We start from the raw sequence: 22,043 nt of genomic DNA on the forward strand, positions 1-22,043 counted from the left end.
TTCCTCCCAATGCTTCCCTCCATTGCTTTTTATTGGTTACCTGTTCCAAAACTTTCCTGTCTCGTAATTTCTTTTCATCACTCCCTCTGCAGTTGTTTTCCTTCTCTCTCTATTTTTTTTTATCACTTCCATTCTCCAAAAACACTGTTCGTCTCCCCCCATACTGGCTCTGCCATACCTTAAAGGTGCCAGGCCAACACAACAGATGGGGATAAAGAAAGCAAACAAGGTAGGGAGTTGACTGAAAAGGGGGATTATCTGTAGTTGCCTTGCTAAGAGCTCCAGTTACAGATTCATTGATAAACACCTTTTACTGGTTGAGTCATTCACCCAATCCGAAATCATTAATCCCCACAACAAATGGATTTAGGATTCTAGAGTCTTTTATTTACAGAGGGCTCATTATAATATGAGTGGTGAACTGTTGTGTTGTTTTTAAAGTTAAGGTTTGTTTGTTTTCCAACCACCCTCTCCCTCCCCCAAAAAAACTAAACTAAACACTACCACCCGCAGTTGTAAAAAAAAAAAAGAAAATCCCCTCTTGAAATAACCTGTGAATGCTTAATGTGTCATCAAGTTGCCACAAAAAAAAAAAAAACTAAGCGATCTAAAAATACTGGTAAATGAAAGTTGTTTTTAAAGTTTCTATGGAGTTGATGCTTTCAAAGTAATCTGCTCTCACATGTCTCTCACGTAGCTCTCGCATCGTATTGGTACGAGGTGTAAATAAACTTCGGCAAATATAAACTTCTATCTGTAGTCAAAGATACCAAGTAGCCAAGTAAACCAAGTAATACCCAGAATTGGGCAAAACCGTCAATACATTGGTCTGTCATTGATGGATGCCCACCTTTCGGCAAATGTTTCCACATTTTGGAGGAGTGCTTTATGATGCAAAACCTAAAAAAATAAATAAATAAATAAATAAAAAAATACACAAACTGAGCCTCAACTGAAGTTTACGTCCATCAATCAGGATCAGTACAGACGGTCCTTCTCGGTCTGCGTATTCTGACGTGGCTTTGCGTCATAAAGTGCTCACAGAAAATTGCCTAAGCACTCGCCATGAATTCCCATTCGCACATTGTCTCAAATGCGTTTAGTTTTTGGTTAATTGACATCTTGGTGTGTCTCACATTACCGCCAGCGGTTCACTTTTACATCTGTATTTGATGACCTGCGAGGAAAACTGTCTCGAGAAGGCACAGTGGGGGATGCCGGATGCTCTTAGGGCAAAGATAGTCAACATCAAAGTAGACGTCAGCAGAAAGAAAACTCTGATCAGCTTCTTCCTTAATCGAAACCAAAGGACAATAAAAACGTAAACTCTATTTAAATACATCTTGAGTCAGGCTCTGCTTTTGTAGATTTGCCATATTTTATTTCTGTTGCTAAAAAGTGTCATCATACGTTCATCTGGCCAACATCTGGGGCACCCTGTTGTGCTCATTCTTCCCACCCCACACTGTCTATTGCAATATTATCCACCTAATGTGATTTTTTTTTTCCCCAATGTTTCCTCTTTCTCACTGCCCTACAAAACAATTATTAAATACAGTAAAGTAACATTTTATTAACATCTATTAAATATTAACAATATTATCAATATTATATATTATAATATATTATATATATATATATATATATATATATATATATATATATATATATATATAGAATTGATATTAATTATGATATCAATATTAACAGTAACATCTTTATTAAAATGGATATTTGTAAAATTGGAATGGTTTGAATCGGAAAGTCAAATTGTTCTACTTTAAAATATGTCAAGAGACGAGTAATTTTTTTTGTTAAAGATATATTTCAGAAGGAAATGGCATGATATAGCTTAAAAAATATATCACAATATTTCAAGGCCATTTGCGATGATATTTTTGACGATATGCAGATTCCATGAGTCATGTCCAATATTTTCTCCTATGTAATTGATCCTCGTATAGTGGCGTAAAACTTCTCTAATGATATGGCAGCAGCCATTTTGTGGCATCATGCTTGTTTCAGGCAAATTTGTTGTTGAAAAATGTCCCCCTAACGAGTGTTCCAGCAATGCTAAGTTGAAACTTTTGTTCACTTTTATGCTGCATTAAAGATCTAGCTTGTGTTTCATCTTAACTTTAGGGGTAACAGTTTTCCCGCGTAATTTGCAAACGATGGTAGTTTGCATCATATCTGACTTTTTGTAACCAAACAACCTTCACACGACAAAGGTAGCTCCCAATTGAGGCACTAAATCCTCTTTTGAGTCAGAACTGGCTGCTCACCATCTCCGACGTTGTTATGCAGTATCGAACATGTACATCCAAATGAATGCAATGATGTTTAATGTTACGGATTACATCATCACATCCCTACAGTGTCAATTTTTTGCCATATTTAACATTTTTAATCACCAAAAATTAAATACAGTAACATCATACAAGATAAGATATGGCACAACCTTACTGACAAGCTCATTGAAATATATGTAAAATGACACCAAAATAGTAATTGCATCATAGCCTACCCCCTCAAACTGAGCCGTACCATATCGAATTGATCGTAAGAGTTGAACCGAATTGAATCGTTCCACCTTTAACTCAAACATTCCTTGAATTGTTTCACACCCCACGTATCGAAAACCGTATCGAATCGTCTTTTGTGGAGAGATGCACACCCTAGAAAACGGCATGAAATTATACAGTTTAAGACACAACCATGAGTGACAATGGGCTGTCTGAATGTATAGATTATATGCACCTCAAAAGAGTGTATCAGCACTCTGAAGACATGTTTTGACCCACATCTTGAAACAAATCATTCAGTGATCCCCGCAGCTAAGGTCAGTGGTTGTGTTGGCCCCGGACTTCCTCCCATTATGGTTGATCTTGCTATTGCTGTCATCAACTGATGGAAATAAAAGTCTGTACAATCCTCACTGGGAAAGCATTTTTGGAGTGCTTTTTCAAAAACTGAAGATGAATCACTTCTTTTCATTTTCTTGCCTGATCTTTCTTTTTACTGTTCCCTCAATTCCTTGTCATATCTTTCACATGTCTCTTGAGGCATTTGTATTATGTTTTGGTGTGTTGTGAGATACTGTCTTTGAGCTTCCAGCCTTGCTGTAAAAATCAAGTCAAATTTGACGTGACATATATTTATATTTTTGTTTCCAAAGTATTATCTGTGGCAAAAAGGGCCAAATTCTTAGGCACAAAGCAACTTACCTACAGTATTTCTAAACTTGACTGCAAGACTCAACAATGGCCCCTGACTGTTTGACTTCTCATTTGCTGATGATAAATGCATTTGTATGCAGAGGAAGTCTGAATTGTTCACTAGAGACTACTTTTGTAGGAGCTTGTTGAAACCCGGAATAAACACTGTCCTCACTCCAGACACAATCTTAGTGTGAGTACGAAGAGGTTGATCATCATTTTCGAAGGCTGGTTGCAAATGTTATCATTGATTAAGTTCTTCAGTTTGGGTCAGGTTTGATAGACAGCTGCTGACACTAGCAGTGTTAATGCTGACATATGTGGTTCAGTCAAGACAGAAGGACAAAGCAAGACCATCCACTGCTTCTGGCTAAGGTCATGATGCTGTGGAGCCGCTTGACCCCTGCTAGTCATAACATCAGCAAGCCATACTGAAACCACGGAAGACATTTTGTGTTTGCCTGAAGCCAAATCACTCTCGGAGGTGATGGGGGTTTTCTGGGAAAAACAAGGTCTTTGGTTTAAAATGTGACCAGACTGTAATCAAAGAGACAGAAAAAAAGATTTGAATGTTGATGACAATGCTACAAAACACACATCCCTTCATCCGTGGTCACTAATCCTGTAGCACGTGTCCAATCCGTGTAGTGACAACCTGAAACCCTCAACACCTCCCATCATGCTACTCATGTCTCACGTAGCCTTTCCAGTCTCACTTGTCTACAGATGAGCTCCTGTTTCTCCAATAGGAACAGTCCTAATTTTCTGATCTAGAGACAGCTAATCGCAGTCTTACCAACTAAGCAAACCTGCTGTGTTGTTTGGCAACAGCATTGGCCCATTCCGTTGGATGCTTGGACACAGTCGCCGGCCTGTTCCCCTTCTTCATGACTTCTGTGTCAGCGAACAGAGGAGTATTCAAGACATCTGTAGCATGTCAGTGATACTGATCCAAGGCCCATTAGCAGCTATAGTGACACAACCAGACGCTATAGCTTTAATCGCCCTCAAACATGCAAGCTTATATGGCGCCTTTGGGAATATAACGTATATTCCAATCATTCCTGTCTCGAATGAATACCTGTCTGATCCCTGCTGAATTTTTCCTCCCTATCTCTTTTCCACGCAATTTACAGTAGGCAAAGTTGGGGGGCATAGTTAAGCTTTAACACATGTCTCATTTTCCAACACTTCTGCATAAGCTATCTTCAAGGTTTCTTCGTTGCTAATGAAAATCACATTCCAGAATGGGATCCTCTTAAGGTGAATGCTAACCAGACAATTAACCCTGCATGGGGCCTTCATTTCTGCATCAGCACACGTCATCACTGCTTAGCACTGACACTGATACATGGCTTTCGACTGATGAAGGGGTATCACAGGAGGATTTCTGCCAGGGCGCTGGCTTGTTGCAGAGGGATTCAGTGGAGTCTTGTGGGAGGGTTTGGGTGATTGAGTCTGATATATTGAGATGTTATAAACACTACAGAGACGTAGCCTGGACACCACCATGTACACGAACTCCACAATAACTTTTTTTCAAGAATATCCTTTTGTCATCTGGTTTGACATTTGGAGGCTGATAATTGTATAAGCCAGTGTTGGGCAAACTCGTGTGTTTTCCTTCTCTAACACAGCTGATATATGATCAACTCATCAGCAAGCTCTGCACAAGCCTGATAACGATCATGTTGATTGGAATCAGCTTGTGTTGGAAGAGGAATACCTCCAAAACATCCAGGACTTCAGCCCTCGACGCACGCCCCTGGCATAAGCATTAGCATTAGCATTAGCATGAACAACATCACAAATAAAGTCTTGTGCATAAATCATCATTTTTTTATCTTATTTGTGTTTTCAACTTTATTGGTACATTTCGTGAATGTCACTTTTCTAGCTCAGCATGTATCTCATCAGACAAAGCGGTTTTCAAAGGAATGAACAGATTAAGTTTCGAGTGGTGAAACCTAACTTGTACACACAGAACCTGACCAAAAACCAATCAAACACTTATGGGATAAAATATTATATTATAGTGTTATGTCCCCTGTCGGTTACCACAAACATCTTCCAAATTATTGTAAGAAATCTTCACAGATTGCGTTCAATTTTTAATGTACATGTTTACTTTTGTTAATTACCTATAAAACTTGTCATTCTACATTACAGTACACCATTAGCATAGCCTCTCGTCTTTGTTTTTTACAGTTGTTAGAATTTAAATTGCAGGTATGACTGTGAATGTAGTGGATACATAAAGGCACACCGTCATCATGCGTCAAGCAAAAGCTAAAATGCATGGGATATTAACTTATAGACTTGTTGGCACAGGATGTCTGATTTTTATTGTACGCGTTAAACACAATTTAAATCACATTACCTTCCTTAGATCCCTCGTCACTGCCCTTACCTGCCTATCCTCGTCGAAAAATAGTCCCAATAAAATCTTTTAAATGCTTTTTTTTTTTTTTTTTTTTTTTTTTTTTTTTTTTTTTAAAGAAAAAATAAGTTGTAGACTAACGAAAACTAGGGTGACCAAACTCCCTCTTTTGCATGTCCACTTTCTATATCCTGTCTGGGCATCCATTTTTATTTATTAATTTATTTTTTAAGTCACGAAAATGTCCGGTTTTCATCGCTTGACAAAAGGGAAGCGAGTGCACCATGTTACCACAATCGTGAGGGGTGGAGGGAAACAAGACAGGCGGGTTTTGTTTGTGTTTTATTATTTATATACTGTACCTCACTTCCTAAGCATGCAAATAAAATGAGATGTGTTGGCAGCCCAAAACATTTAGCTCACTGGCATCGCTTTGTACTGCCAAAGTGGAGGGCATGGGATCAATCCCTGCTTGGTCCATTAAATAAAGAGGGTCAACCGCGGGAGCAATAAAGTTTTAGGCTTACAACATTATGGCAAGAGAGAGTAATGTTCTGTTTTATTTCATACAGTGGAGTCATACTGTAATATGGTTAAAAAACCTTGAGTATCATTAAAGTATTTCGAGGCTGGACCGAGTGTCCTCATTTTTTGTAAATGAAAAGATGTTCGCCAATGTATACAGTAGCTAAAAAGATGATAAAGATGTGCACATTTGGTTTAGTTCCCCTTCAAGACTGTCACTTTCTCGAGTCTCCCCCCTGACCTGACTTCAGATAAATCCAATTGCAAGGTTTGACTAGATAAAATTCAACAATCCCAGAACGTCATCTCCAAATGCAAATTCACCTGAAAGAAAACTTGGTGATTTGACACTTGTTCTGTACCGTCCCTTCTAGATATGCTAATATTTGATGGGGTTTTTTCTGTCTTTTCTTCAGGTTTTACCGGGGGGATTACCACATTGACGTCTGCATAAATGACTACCTTGACGTCTACTGTCCGCATTACATCAGCCCGGTGTCGGATGAGCGGGCCGAGCGCTATGTGCTCTACATGGTGAACTATGATGGCTACAGCTCATGTGACCACACCGCCAAGGGCTTCAAGCGCTGGGAGTGCAACAGGCCGTTGTCTTCAAATGGACCACTCAAGTTTTCCGAAAAGTTCCAGCTCTTTACACCCTTCTCATTAGGCTTTGAGTTCCGTCCTGGCAGAGAGTATTACTACATCTGTGAGTATGGCAGTTACAGTACTCATCTGCATCTAATGCTTTGCAATTAATCGAAATTCAATTACAATTTCAATGGGCTCTTTGCACAGCTCGACTACTTCCTGAATTAAATACCGCGTTTTAGTTTCCTGTCTTTCATGAGTGGACAAACTTAATCCAGGTGTGTCTGGCCAATGTCGTTGTAGTTACTGAGATCAGGCACACCTGGATTAATCAGCTTGTCCACTCATGAAAGACAGGAAACTAAAACGCGGTATTTAATTCAGGAAGTAGTCGAGCTGTGCAAAGAGCCCATTACTACATGCCACAATTACAAAATCAGCATAATCGTAAAAAAAAAAAAAAAAAAAAAAAGATTAATGCTAAGTTTTGAGTTGTTTACATTTATACATTTGTATCTTTTCAATTTTAAAATGACAAATTGAATAAATTTTGTTCCATCCAAAATTAACTTCCATAATTATAGTGTTTCAAAGAATTTTTATTTGTGTTAATATTTTTTGTTTTTTACATTTAAACATTGTCATCATTGTACTACACAGTGCACATGCTGCACTTATATAGTGAGAAAAATACTTCAACAGTTTAGGTTTTGGACTGAACTGACTTTTGTTGCTGACTGGCTGAGCTCAGCTTTCTTTTTTGTCCTTGTGAGAAGACTCAAGAAAACAAGCAGCTGGAAACTTCTGTTTTCATAAGTGATGTCACTGCCCTGCAGGGGTAGAAGAGAGGGACCAAACCAGATACAGTGGCTCCCGATGGTAGATTTGAGGTATTTTGTTAACACTTCCAGTCAAGGACAAGAAAAATGAACCAATAATAATTTGTTTGGCAATCAACAACAGACATGTAACATTAAATTGTAACAAGAAGCATGGAATATTCCTGTGGAAAGTGAAATGTTTTGTTTCTTACAGATCCGTTAAAATTGACTGTCTCAAATTTAAGTCTATAATATTTTTGCAAGATTTTGGTATTGTGATGTATTATAAGATGTTTGGGTTTTTTTGGCTCTCAGTATTTCATGTGCACTGAACTTTACTGTACTTGTATGAATGGAACGACATTGTTATATTGTTTCCTGCTTTAAACTGGGTCAACATACGGTGCAGCCATTTTTTTTCTCATTCTATATTTGTTTTGAAAGCATGTACAGTTGGTTATGAAAGGGAAAATACCCATAAGCCTTAGCTTAAACTGTTGTTGACAGGAAGCCCATCAGATGTGCTGCGCTTTACAAAACGGACAAGAAAATAATGTGACACGGCTGTTGAATATCTCAGAGATGCAGAATCAGATAGTGAACTCAGACTGGATGTTTGTATTATGCTATGCTTATGCTAATTGTATACGCAGTAAAGTAAGTTTTAGCAGCTGCTGCTATTGGTCCCGCTGCAGACTGTGTCGTATTGGGACAAAGCATAACAATAGCTGATAGCTCATTGAAGCATTACGCGTCAACTTCGGGTTGGGATTGTGTAAGTGACAAAGTGGAGGTGGGGGGTGGGGGTCATGTCTGCCTGCCTCAGTGAGACAGATACTCCTTTATCCTCCTCCACGGTGATTGTCACTGGCCCCAGGCAGGAGGGAAGTGGAGGCGGGGTCACGTCAAATAGATGACACCTGCTGTTGGCTACTGGCCGTCTGGCAGACAGGCATAAAAGGCCAAGCAGTATTGCCGGCTGGTCCAGCAAGGCCAAAGGTTACTAAGATGACTATGAAGTCATTGCTGCTGGCTTCTCAAGGCCTCGGAGGGCGGCATGTTTTTCTTCTAGAGCTGTAGTAGAGCAGGGGAAGCCTGATCCTAATCTCAGGGGATAGAAATCCAATTTTCAGCGGAGACAGTTGAGAGTCTGGCTTCTCGCCGTGTGAGAGAGATGACTGACTCCCCGTAAAGCCCCCAACGCTTCAAACGGCCAGGCTCAGCGCTTGTGTATACTCAGCGCAGATCTACATCGATAATGACGCAGCACCAGCAGCTTTCCCTTTAACTTCTCACACAGAAACAAGCACAAAAGGCCCTGACAAACCGATCCTTACACATCTGATCCCACAGTATTTATATCAGGGTCGGCCTAATTCCCCTTACAAAGAGACCTTACACGTCTCACTGCTATGCTCTGTTGGCACCAAACCTGAAATAATAGTCGTTATGAGGCCGCAACTGCGTCCATGCAAACAATATATTTGTGTATTATTATTACCTTCTGTCAGACAAACATGTTTGCCCCCTGAAGTTTTTACTTTTTGTTGCTGCCACATTTGTAAACTTTTACATTGCTTTTAGATCTGCAAATGGGTGTCTAAAAGCAGCATGCCAACTAAAAGTCATTGTCCTTCATTCGATTAGACAGCGACTACATTTTCATGCCGTCAAGATGGCGAGACGGCCCCGCAAAAAGTTATTTTTGTGCTCAAAAAAATTGGATTCCTTGCGAAATAAGCATGCACAGAAGGTAAACCAATACCCCGTTCAGTCAAGGTATACTGAATGTATACATTTGACAAAATAATTCCAGTTAGAAAAGATTATAAAGGTTAAAAAAAAAAAATTAAGAGCATATTTTTGCACGTTTACATGGCCTTTCAAAACTTGAATATTGCCATTTATAGGCATTTTTGACTGCATGTAAAAATGCTCAGTGCATTAATGATGTAAACATCAATAGAATCTGATTCCCAGAAAAACAAGTTTAATTAAAAATATGTAAATAATGACATACCCTGTGCAGAACCATCTTGACTGAGCAGTTCACGTCATCACTATGAGAGCCACATACAGAAAATTAGAAGGATGCAAGGGCCACATAATGTTATGCAGAGAAATTGTGTTTAGTCCTAAAAATTGTACAAATAATTTATTTGTGCTTTTGCATATTTAGAAAAATGCTACAGTATATAAACCAATTTTTTTCTAATATGGCAGTAGGGTTATTATAGTTTGGGAATTTTTCATTTTAGTTAGTTTTTATTCGTTTTCAGGGTGGTTCAGTTAGTTTTTATTAGTTTTAGTTCTCTAATAAATGCTTAGTTTTAGTTTAGTTTTACTTAGTTTCAGTATTAGATTTAGTTTAAAAAGGTGTATTGCGCAATTTTAAAAAACACCATGGGAGCGACGTCTACTGAAGGTGCTTTTCTTTTGGCTGCTGCTAGATGACGTCACTTCTGTGTGACACACTTTCAAACATCATTATTCCGGTTTACATCAAAATAAATCTACTAAAAATCACATTTAAAATCATCCCCAGAGGTTCATGCATTAAATGAATTACCAAAGACTAAAATGAAATACATTTTTGCTATAATTCTAATTAGTTTTAGTTTTGTGAACATAAAAGTTTTAGTTTTCATTTTTTTTAAAAAGCATTTTCGTTTTTATTTTATTTCATTAACAAATTTGTTTTTTGAATTTTAATTGTAGTTTTTTAGGTTAGTTTTAGGTTGGGTTAGTTTAAAATAACTTTTAATAGCACCTGTGTTTTTCGACACCCGCCCTTGTACTTTGACCGTCTCCAAACATTGTTGTTTTTGTTTATTTTATTTGAACTGAGTCAAATGCCATTTTTAGCGGCCACTGAAAAATGGACGGTGGGCCGGAAATGGTCCCCGGGCCGTAGCTTGGACACCGTTAACGTAGTATGTGTGTTGTATGATGGGACTGTTCATTTTTTACTTGTTTCCTGGTCTATTTTGCAATAAAAATGCCATAAAATTTTGTCAAGTATTGTCATCATGTAGATAACATTCCTAACCATCTCAGGATTTATATTCTCCTTTTGAGACCAAAAAAAAAAAAAAAAAAAAAAACATTTATAGCGGAATGAACTGGTGAATGCATTCAGCCTGAGAGCTTCCAAAAGGCAGTTTATGAAAAGCTCAACGACGTATAAAGCGTGATTGATAATCCTCAAAATTTATGTGCACTTGTACTGTATTTGCAGAACCAAATAATGAAAGTCATATTTTTTATTTTATTTTACGGACAGGAACCGACCCCCAATGTGTGCTTTTCATAGGCAGATCAAAGACATCTATAAATAAACTATATAATTTTGCTAAGCATATACACGCGCACATAAATTCTGGTGACAATCAATCAAAGTTTTTGTACATTAAGTGACATAATGTTTGTTCTCTGAGAGGCATATGAAGGTAATAATAGAATCAAAAAGGTTGTAGCTTCCGTTCTAATATTTTTAGATTATGATTTTGGCATGCATATACCTGTTCATATACATTTTGGTGAATCAGTCAAGGGGTTTGTCCATTGATTTTTTTTTTTCTATAGGCATATGAAGTGGCAACCTTAAGATGCCAATGAAATAAAGAATATTGTGACTTTTGTTCTAATATTTTGAGAGTATGATTTGGCCAGGCTGAACAAACTGCTCAAAAATGGCCAAGATGGCGTTCCACAGGGTAATTCATTATTTTCATACTTAATGGGCTTTTTCCCCCCAAGAAATCAGATGCAGATAATATTGTCATTATAAATGCTTATACACGCTGCCTAATTGAAAGAAGGACAATAACTTTTCAAACTTTAAGGTAATGCTTAACTCTAATAACTTAGAAATATGTTCTATTTTATATATTACCATGCTCCCAAAGACGAATTTATACGTTTTTTGTTTGTTTGTTTTTTTTCCCGCTTTTTTTATGCTAGAGCATACAGAAGGCTTCGATGCAGCCTTTGAACTGATGAAGAGAATGATTATAGCAATTGTAGTAATTACAAAAACGGCCAGCAGGTGGCAGCAGAGTATAAGAGATCAACCAGCGCCATGTTGCAAAACGCTCTTTTCCACACTGTTTTAAAAAGATTTGGGAATAATGATGAAACTTATCTATATTCTAATGCTAATTGCTGAAAAATGGAAACAGAAATATACTTTTTTTCCTGTTGAAAGACGAGACTCTGATCTTTCTTTTGGTAGGGTATAGCAAAAGAAAACAATATTCTGTGGGCCTTGCAAAATCAGACAAAAATCCAGTAAAGCGGTATTTAAGTGTGAATCTGTGAGTCAGTGTAATATTTTAAACATTGTTGTATATTTTTTTGCGCTTTACATCTTCAGGTTACGCATGCTAAAATGGCTTTAACGTTACAGCTTATAGTAAACTGTAGCTTCGGCATTCACTTGACACTAAGAGTGGTTCCTAATGTATTTTTTACCAGAGTATGAAAGTAAAAGAAAAAAGTTCCGAGTAAACTGTTTGTGTATGCCTATGATTAAGTCATGTGACAGACCATGTAATACTGGTCTGAGTGGTAATTGGAGGTCGAATGGTTGGTCGAGCTGTTGTTTCAGTGAGTGGTGGTGGAGCTCAGCCGTGTCGCTCCAGGATAGAAAAGCCAGACTGTGACCTCAGCAGCAGACATGAGCAAAGCAAAGGAGACACTCGCGTAATTGCTGGTGCGTTCTGAAGGGATGTTTGCATTTGCTGAGAAAGTAACTCAACAGAGTACACGGGAATGAAATGTGAGTGACTAACTTAAAAAAGTAAATGTGAATAAACTTTTGAAGCAATCCTTGATAAGAACACAGGAACATTTTTCTTGATACTTACATGACAAATGTAAATGTGATCACAGACAAAACAGAATCTGTCATATGACACCTCACAGTGCATAATTGCACCCCCAGTCATATTTATCACAAAAAAAAACAAGAACAACTGTGTGTTTCCCACTCTTTCTGTTGAGGTTTATTTTCTTGTATTTTAAAGTGGTTTGGCCTTTTTAGCATTCAAAAACTTGACAGCAGCCTCTGTTATGGTTGATGCAAGTTAACAGAACTAACGGCAACAATGCAGATTATTTTTTTTTGTTGATGTCCTCTGCGGCATTTGAATGTGTTGGACATGCATAGACTGATTGCCTATTGGTATTTACTGTATTAGTAGCCATAGTAGTAAGGAAGTGATTGAATGTGGACTCTATTAATTTCAGTGGGCTACTAGTAGTTTAACATTTTCAGGCATGTGACACTAAATTCATCGAATTCAAGCTGGTTTAGTGGACTTCTCTGTGAAGTTCAGAAATTAAATAAACATAACATTCAACCGCTATGTTTTATGCTTTGAACTGCAATTAAGCACTTATAATTTGTTAGCAAAATCAAGAAATACAAATGTACATTATAATATCATTTTTTTTTTAAACAGGTTTCTACATACTTGTGTATTATCCATTACAGAAACTTGAACAAATACTTTCATAATCATAATTACCTAATTAATACTGTTAATTTAGGGCAGGTGTTGCATAAATTTATTTTTGTAGGCTTTTATTTACTTTTATTTTTGTTGGTGGTCAAATTAATTAATTAAGTACTATCAATTTTTGTTGTATATCTGTTATGTGCTGAGAAGTTTGGATCCCAAAGCTCAGACAAATACGGTTTTAACTATTTATTTTAACTATTAATTCACATAACCTGACTAAACGAAAAACAAGGAGAATGCATCAAGAATCACGATACGCCAAGCCCCCTTGGGCTGCGGAGATGCACAGAGAACAGTGAGTAATAATCCGGCGAACACACATTTCGCAGGCAGCTTATATAGACAGCAAATCGATCCCATTGGTTGTGACTAGACATGTGAGTACCAGTACCGACATGGCATTATCTGATTGGCTGTTAACCCAGTAATTACAGATCGTTCCTGACATCGCATAGCATAAATAATCCTTAACATCATATAGTCCTAAACTAGTTGAAACTAGATGATGATTACATCAGTACAAAATCGACACTTGACCTCGGTCATGACCTCATGAACTCAAACCTAACCCAGGCGTGACCCCAGACAAGAGACAATACCCAAACACTACTCCTGCATAACTCGAGACGAAACCCAAACATACCTCCTGCATGACTCGAGTCATGACAATATCAGTCCAAGAAATGCAAAATTAATTCAAGTCAACTGAATAAGACCACACTGTGTCTTTGATGTGTGTATCTGTGATCTTACGAAGTGAGACTACTGTAGTAGGTTTTGTCTGGCTGTGAGTTGTTATTGGATATGGTTGACATGGACAGACACAGCGTGATTGACTTTGTTTCTTCCACGTTTATATCCTCCTCCTGCTACTTGACATCCAATATTCCACTCATGGTGAGGTTTACGACGACGTTTTATCTCCTTTCACGGCCATACAGCATCTGATATTGCACTTTTTGAAATAAGAGCCTCAGTCATGGGTAAGAGTTGAAACGCTGGGTCAGAATCTGGCACACTAGATGTGTGCGGTTGAAGCGTTTTTTGCAGGCTCATGTGAACCGTCGCTATCTAACATAATCTACAATAAACACAAAGGAAAACCGTTGCCGGTTTTAGTAGATCTTTGTTTTGTAAATGTACCCTTTAAACAGGTTGAGGCACCAGGAAATGACCGAGGTCAGTCTTTCTATGCTTATGAGAAGTCAGAAAGAGGGGAGACTGTCAGATGAAGATCGTGCTTGACGACACATCAAAATATTCCAAACAATAGCGAAAGCACAAATGAAAGTCAGGCCAGTTAACGAAGAAACGCAAAAGTTTCTGGAAACACATTTACTGCTGTAGATTTTGAAGGTGAGCCTAACAGAAATGAGGAATGGAAATGTGCAGATGACATTGAGTTGCTTTATGGGAATGTATATGGAGTCTAAATGCTTTTCCACCACGATGAGGGAAGGAAGTTCAGAAAGAGAGATAAAGCTCCTCTGGGGTGGATTATTTTGAAAGAGATAAAGTTGAATTCCTCCCCTGAAAAAAAACATCGACCTTGTCAGCTTCATTTCTTGAAGCTAAACTTGGAGAAGCCTGTAGTTGGCAGTTAATGACGGAAAAGATTGTGCACATTTTGAAAAAGCACAAGCACGGCAATTATATATGTATTTACTGTATTAACACCAAGGCAACATAATCTTAAACAAACAATATATATATTTTAACTTGCGTATTCTAATTTTCATTTTCATTCATTAATTTAGTAGATTCTAGTCATGTACAAGGAAATTTATGTTTGGTAAGGTAGTTATATGTCTTTTTGTATAGTGACAGACAGTGAAGATGATGAGGTAAAAAATAAAAAGTGACTGCTGTGATTAACTCATTCACTCCCAGCCATTTTCACAGAAGCGAAGTGTTCGCTCCCGGCTGTTTTACTGGATTTTGACTGATTTTGAAAGGCCCACAGAATATTGTGTTCTATTGCTATAAAAGCATGGAACCTACCAAAAGAAAGATTAAAGTCCCTTCTTTCATCAGGAAAAAAAAGTATCCAAAAAAAGCTATCCGATTTGCAGCAACTAGCATTAGAAGAGAGCTAAGTTTCATCAGTTTTCACAAATCTTTTTAAAATTGTAAGTAATTTAGCTTTTTTTCTAGATGGCCCTGGTTGATCTCCTTTGCTCTGCTTCCACCTGCTGGCCGTTATAATAACTACGATTTCTGCAACCGTTCTTTGCAGTTGAGAGGATGCATCTAAGCCTTCTGTATGCTCTAGCATAAAAACAAATAAAAAAAAAATTATTTATTTTTTAAACGTATAAATACGTCTTTGGGACACTTAGAACATTAAAAAAAAAACATTTATACGTTATTGGGAGTAAATGAGTTAAGGGTGAAAAAAAATGCAATGTCTCGGGTACCTCGGGTTTATTTGATGTGCATTGTTGGGAAGACAAGTCAAGCTAGCTATAGCAATGCTGTGCATGATGATAGTTGGAGCCCAGTTTAAATTTAAATTGTTGTCACAAATTGTTGCCCCCAACATCAACACAGCATCATCCTGAAATCATGTTCAATCGCTAATTAAGGATAATTCCCCAGAAAAATTAATAGAATATGCTGACTTTGTAAAATGTAGCGCTCGTTCCAAGCATTAGCGGCTAGTGGCTAGCAGATAGCCGCTAAGTGAGTGCTCCATATAGGCTGGCAGGTCCATTGAACTTTTTTTCAAAGGCAGTTTAGACAAAAAAGCACAAAGCACACTTTGATGATAACAGTTACTGATCCATTTTTAACAAACCTGGCTTACTCAAAGGTGCTGTTTTAGGCAGCAAAATCGCAACTGTGGTTCTGACATCACTTTGCCTCATTGCCCAAAATATCACTAATGTTTCTAGATAGGAAAATACAGTTTGCTGCTATGCACAATTTAAATTTGGATGTGGAAATATGTTCTTTTCATAATTGTTCATCAACCAAGCAAAAATCTATATTTCATTTTATCTGAATATGCGATTGATTGAATTTTCAGTAGGATTTCTGAATACTAAAATATTCAATAGCTGCAGCCATTAAAATGTAAATTGTTGGTTGGTTGGAAATGTACCAGAATAACGAAAAACTGGAAACATGTATGCTTACTATGTGTACTATTTAATAGTGGACGTTTATTATTATTTTCCCCCCCAACAGCTTCCCTCACTGACGCCAAAGGAAGAAGGAGCTGCCTTCGACTCAAGGTCTTTGTTCGGCCCCAAAGTAAGTTGCGCATTGTTGGAACTGGAGATGAGTGACGTCGGATTTCAGTAATCACACGTCTTCTTCTGTCCTCTTTGTGTTTCAAGACAATTGTGTGCGAAACTCTGGCAGCGTACAGGAAGGGGTCGACTTTGACGAAAACAGTCACAACAGTCTAGAACCCAGAGGTTGGTGGGGTTTGACAGAAATGTGCATGTGTGGTGTGGGGAGGGGTTTTGCTACTCTCTTGAGAATTAGTGAAGTATGTACTTTATTGACGCTGTTTAGCAATTAAAAATGTTAACTATTTAAAATATGTCATACAGTGCAATAAACAAAATATAGACATATTTAAAATAGAGATTTTTTTTCCTGTGATTTTCTTTATTTGAATTGCTCATAGCTCAACGCCAAAATTATTTACTCATATTAATTTGTTTTTATTTTTGTTCAACCAGTTTCAACACCCCAGATTTACCGTTACTTGCTTTCCTTTGTGTTTAGTCTAAACCCAAATTATATATCAATACACCATCAGTAAATTATAATTATGATGGTTTAGCTTTTTAATACAAATAATTAAGTCATCATTATGAAAAATACCTGATCACATGTACAATACAAACTATGCATTCTATATTTGTATTTTACACAATTCTATAAAAATAAGAAATAAATACAAGTTTACATAATAAATACAAATTTTTTGAAAAGATACATAAATAAAATAAAATAAATAAATAAATAAATAAAATAAAAATAAATAAAACAATTCTATAAAAAAAAAATAAAATAAATTTTCCTTTTATTATTTTTTTGAACATATAAACAGATGAACAGCAGAAATAAAACAGAAAACAACAACAATCAAAAGAGAAGAAAATCCCAATAAAATAATCATTCAATCAATCATAACTTACATGTTCAAAAGGGAGTAGGAAGAAGTTAAAAACTTATCTAGTCCTACCCCTTTTACTCAATATATTTAAACTTATTTCATTATTAATACAATTTTAATTTACTAATTATTAAAAAAAAAATTAAAAAAAAAATGAAAAAATAAATGAATGAATGAAAAATAAAAAGAAATAAATACATAAATTAAATAAATAAATAAAAATCTATAAATAATAAATTAAAAAGAATTCTATAAAAAAAAATTAAAAAAAAATGAATAAAAAAATATATAAATTAATTAATTAATTAAACAAAATGAAATCAGCCTAACAGCAAACGCAGTAATTTACAGTAATTTGTGGTATGCAAAATATACAAAAAATATCTAAATTAATGTTGTGTGTGCATATTTTGTTCTAATGTACATTATTGTGTACATCACAGTGGATGCTCTTCCAACCATGTCTCATAAAAATTAAGACATAAAATGAAGAACTATAAATCTCTCTGGAGTCACTCATTGTACAAGATTTGTCGTTTTTTTGTTTTTTTTTTAATCCCTCCAAATTATGAAAAGAACTGTAACTGTAGTGATTCGCTATTGATGCACTATTTCCCCAGTGGCAGTGACAATCTTTTGCCTTTTATTCTGACAGCCTGACTGACACATGGCTTCACGCTGTGACTCGTAACCTTACTACATGATTTTACAATATTTGCTGCTGCCACTTTGTCACATACCAACATTTCTGTCGTCTTTTTTTTAAAACACGGAACAATTATTGCTTCTTTATAAGTGGGTGCCTGAACAGACCCAGCATGCCTCATTGTGGAAAGTTAAAAAGAAATTTTAAGAATGCAGTTCTGATCACAATCGAGTACTGTATTAGAGTTCTGTTTAACCAAGTGCCTTATAAAGACTTAATGGTTGACTATTTCCCTTAATGTAAACTATGTGAAGTAATTGCTTTAGTGGTTTTGAATTCCCTTTAAAGACCACAGACCAGCCAAAATCATCATTTTATTGGCACCACAGATTTTTTTGATTTTTTTTTTGGTTGAGGTTTATGGGTGTTTAACCTTTTCATGCTCTCATTACTATTTCTAATATAAATACACACTCACAGTCTGTTTAGTTTAACAATCAATCGTCACTTACTTCCAAGCTTATTAAATAATAACAATATTCAATAATAACAATTAATGTCATCTTTTTTGCCTTCAGATGACATCAGCCACGAGTCACCGGAGCCTTCTAAAACGGACGTGAATTCTGCCGCCCGCTGTCGCAGTTCTGCGCTCCTGCTTAGCTCCGCCCTCATACTCCTGGCAGCCATCTTGTCTTTATAGCGCTCGTTCTGACAAAACAGGAATTGACTGTCCTGATTGGACCAGAGGCTGCCCTATCCTGCAACTCCACCCCTTTATTGAGCACTTTTTTTATTACATAAAAAAAAGGAACAAGATAAACACTGACAATCTCTCTCGGTGAAAGAGGAAGGGACCATGAAAAACTTCATTTTGCCAACTTGTGTGATTGTGGCAGGTACCAGTGGCCCATGGGGAAAGATGCAGAATCTCTTACTGTTCACCTCCCAGATTATTAACCGTTCATTTGTGTTGAAACAAACACACGCCAGTGTTGACATTCTTTTCCGAAGCGCTGCAGGATCACTCAAAAGTTTCCCGACAAGTAACATGACGACATCTCGCACCAGAAGATGACACATGGATCAGAAGAAAGGATGTTTTTGTTTGCATGGGGAGTTGAGGGCAAGCCTCTCACAATTTGTAACCTTCCTCAGGTTAGAAAGGTGTTCATTCATTTCTTGAGACTGTGGAGTAGTAGCCTTTGTTGGAAATATATTGAGACCATTTAAAGAAGCACTCGTCTTTAGTGTCTGAATTGAAGCAATTTAGTGGCGTTTTTTTGTTTGTTTGGTTTTTTTTTTGTACGTTTTAATAGATCACATACTTCAAGTGTAGCAGCCAACACGGGTGTACAGTAAAATATTGCAGTGACCTGTGCAAGGTATGTTTTGCTTTGTTTTTTGTCCTGGCAACATGCCATTTATTTATTGTGATTTTTTGGTCTGGTTAGCTTGTAGCTCTGGTAAAAAGGCAATAAAAACATATTAGCACAATAGCTCATCAGGTTAGATATCATAACACACATTTCATTTGGGAACATCATACAATACTGAATAGTTTGTGCATTTGTTTTAATCGGAATGTTTTTAGTGGTTTTAACAAAGTCCAGGAAAGGAAGAAAAAAAAAGAAAAGTTTGATGTGCTATCAGGGTGTACAAATCGTGGAATACGTATGTGTTGGATAATGTTATTAATGAATGTCAAAGTTATAGGTGTCCTCTTGCATTATTCCTTTTTGTGAATCACTGACATTACACAATTATTGTATATAGCGACACACGTGATAAAGAATTCAGGGATGTTTCAATGCCGAAATTGAAGTATGTAGATAGCAACAGTGAGCTGAGTCTTTTTCGTATTAAGCAGCACAGATTTGGACAAATGATCATGATGTCATCCAGTTCGTCAATCAATCTTTTGTTTCTTGTGAATCAAAATAATTCATCTTACCAAGGCATGTTGGCATTTGTGGGAACAATTTGTTTGGCACCACCAATGATCAAAGTAAGGAAGTATAGGATCATGCTGATTTGGTGTGGAAGAATTTACACAGAGCCCAAACATTGTCCACATGGTGCAATGTATAAAGCATTTATTCAAACTACACTGCACTGTTGTGCCTACTGGCTGGTTGCTGCCATGAAACGTCAACTACATCGAAAGAGAAGAAAAAGCAGAATTGTGATCGTATTGTCAGCTGAAATTCAACCACCTACGGCAGTGGTGTCCAAACTACAACCCGGGAGCCTTTTGCGGCCCGTTATTCATTTTGTAGCGCTGCTCAGTGTATATAAAAAATTGCTATTATCCTGTGTTGATAAAGTCTGGGGTGGGGGTGCAACACACCAGTGAAAAAATGCATCATGAAGAAGGAGAAAAAAAAACAAACATGAAAGTCGCACAAGTTGCATTTTGGGGGGAATTTTAATTTATAAAAATCGAGAGAAAAAACATTGAAGATTGGACCCTCACCCAAAATCCATGTTTCCTATTTGTGTTAATGGAAGCTATCAAGTTCTGGTTGGATTCTATACTTCTACTTCTAACTACAGAAAAGTTTTTCTTTTTAGTTTATAATGGCTTTAACTGGAATCTTAACTAAAGTAAAAGAAATATAAATAGAAAGTTATCATACAAAAGTAGCAAAAAATGTGTGACATGTCGATATTTTAGCCTGCACCTTCTGCCACAACAAGGATTTACTATTTACAGCACCAAAATGAGCAATAACCAACCAGGGTATTATTTTAGACCATAATGTATGAAGTAAGAATCATGCCAAAGCCCCGTTAACACAAAAAAACGTGATCTACGTACACAAAACGTGATCTATGTACACAAAACCTGCTGTACGTGCACAAAACGTGATCTACGTACACAAAGAAGCATATCTTCAATTACAAAAAAAAAAACAAAAAAAACTTTCAAGTGCAAAATAATGTTTTGCTTATGTAAAAAGCAATTCCTAGCAATTTGGCACATAGAACTGCTCGGCAGAGTATCACTGCCAAAAGTCACGTGACTTTCATCTGTAGTTGAAGAATTGCTTATTAGAAGATTATCTTTTTTTTTTTTTTTGTAATTGAAGATCTGCTTCTTTGTGTACGTAGATCACGTTTTGTGTATGTAGATCAGGTTTTGTGTACGTAGCTCACATTTTGTGTATGGAGATCAGATTTTGGGTACGTAGAACAGGTTATATGCACGTAGAACACTTTTGTGTTTACGGGGTTTTGGCATGATTTTAACTCCATAACAATGTATCACTATGAGAAAAAAGTGTGACTTATAGTCCGTAAAAAATGTTGCTACTAATAAATTTGACTATTAACAACTCTTTATAGTTTCTGAAGCAAAACTATTTTCCTTCCTCCACTTTCTGCTCCGAATGATATTACCGCACCATTTTGTCTTTCTCCTTCTTGGTGTCCTGCTGCTCCCACTACTGCTGCACTTAATCACTTAATCAGTTTTCAAAATTGTCATCTTATTACTCATTACTCTTGCTTTGGTTCTGAATGTGCAGATCTGCTCAAGACATGGGTGGTTATCTAGCGATAGAGTGCTGTGGGCCACCTCATAATCATGAAAAATCTTCACGTGTTTGCTTTATCAACTTTAAAATAACCCTAGAAATAGTAAATGAAGTAAAGTCGGACAATGTTGAAGTGGCAATTGCATCCTTCGATTCTGCTTTACGTGACCCTCGACAGAAAAAGCTTGGACACCCCTGGCTTAAGGAAAACAAGAGCTAATTTCTTTTTGTCAAGCAAGCAGCTATTATAGCTCAGTCCGTTTTGATTTAGTCAATTGTCAGTACAGTGAAATTAAAGATTAGTGACAGATATTCTGTAGGTAAATACAAATGATATAATAAAAATAATAGTCATATAATGTCAGAGTCAAAGCTTTTTTACATACAAAAAACATTTTATGGGAGTGAACTTGTAACTGTATATTACACAAGTCAGAACAATCTCACAAAGTTTTCATTTGTCTGATGTTTCATGTGAATAATCTTTTTCTTTCTCAAGCGCATATTTACTGCCCGAGTGCTGAGAACGCTGCTCAATGTGGGTGCTAAACACATTCATAGGTCACATGCATGTTCAAGTTTGATGTTTTGTAACACTGCATTCACTAACTTATTTGCATTATTGTATTGCATGATGTCAGATTCACTAAACTAGCTTTCAGTCTT

At 36.7% G+C, this 22,043-nt stretch overlaps 1 protein-coding gene across 1 annotated transcript in view; it reads left to right on the forward strand.

Annotated features, from left to right (window-relative positions):
* Positions 1 to 19,222, forward strand: part of LOC144002601 (ephrin-A5-like) — a 166,901-nt gene extending 147,679 nt beyond the window's left edge. The window contains exons 2-5 of the mRNA XM_077497987.1: positions 6,540 to 6,832; positions 16,250 to 16,315; positions 16,402 to 16,482; positions 18,417 to 19,222. Coding sequence (XP_077354113.1) covers positions 6,540 to 6,832; positions 16,250 to 16,315; positions 16,402 to 16,482; positions 18,417 to 18,541 — 565 coding nt within the window. The 3' untranslated portion in view covers positions 18,542 to 19,222. The remainder of the gene's footprint in view (positions 1 to 6,539; positions 6,833 to 16,249; positions 16,316 to 16,401; positions 16,483 to 18,416) is intronic.
* Positions 19,223 to 22,043: the final 2,821 nt, after the last annotated feature.

This window comes from Festucalex cinctus, chromosome 15, assembly GCF_051991245.1.
Source record: "Festucalex cinctus isolate MCC-2025b chromosome 15, RoL_Fcin_1.0, whole genome shotgun sequence".
Lineage (NCBI taxonomy): Eukaryota > Metazoa > Chordata > Actinopteri > Syngnathiformes > Syngnathidae > Festucalex > Festucalex cinctus.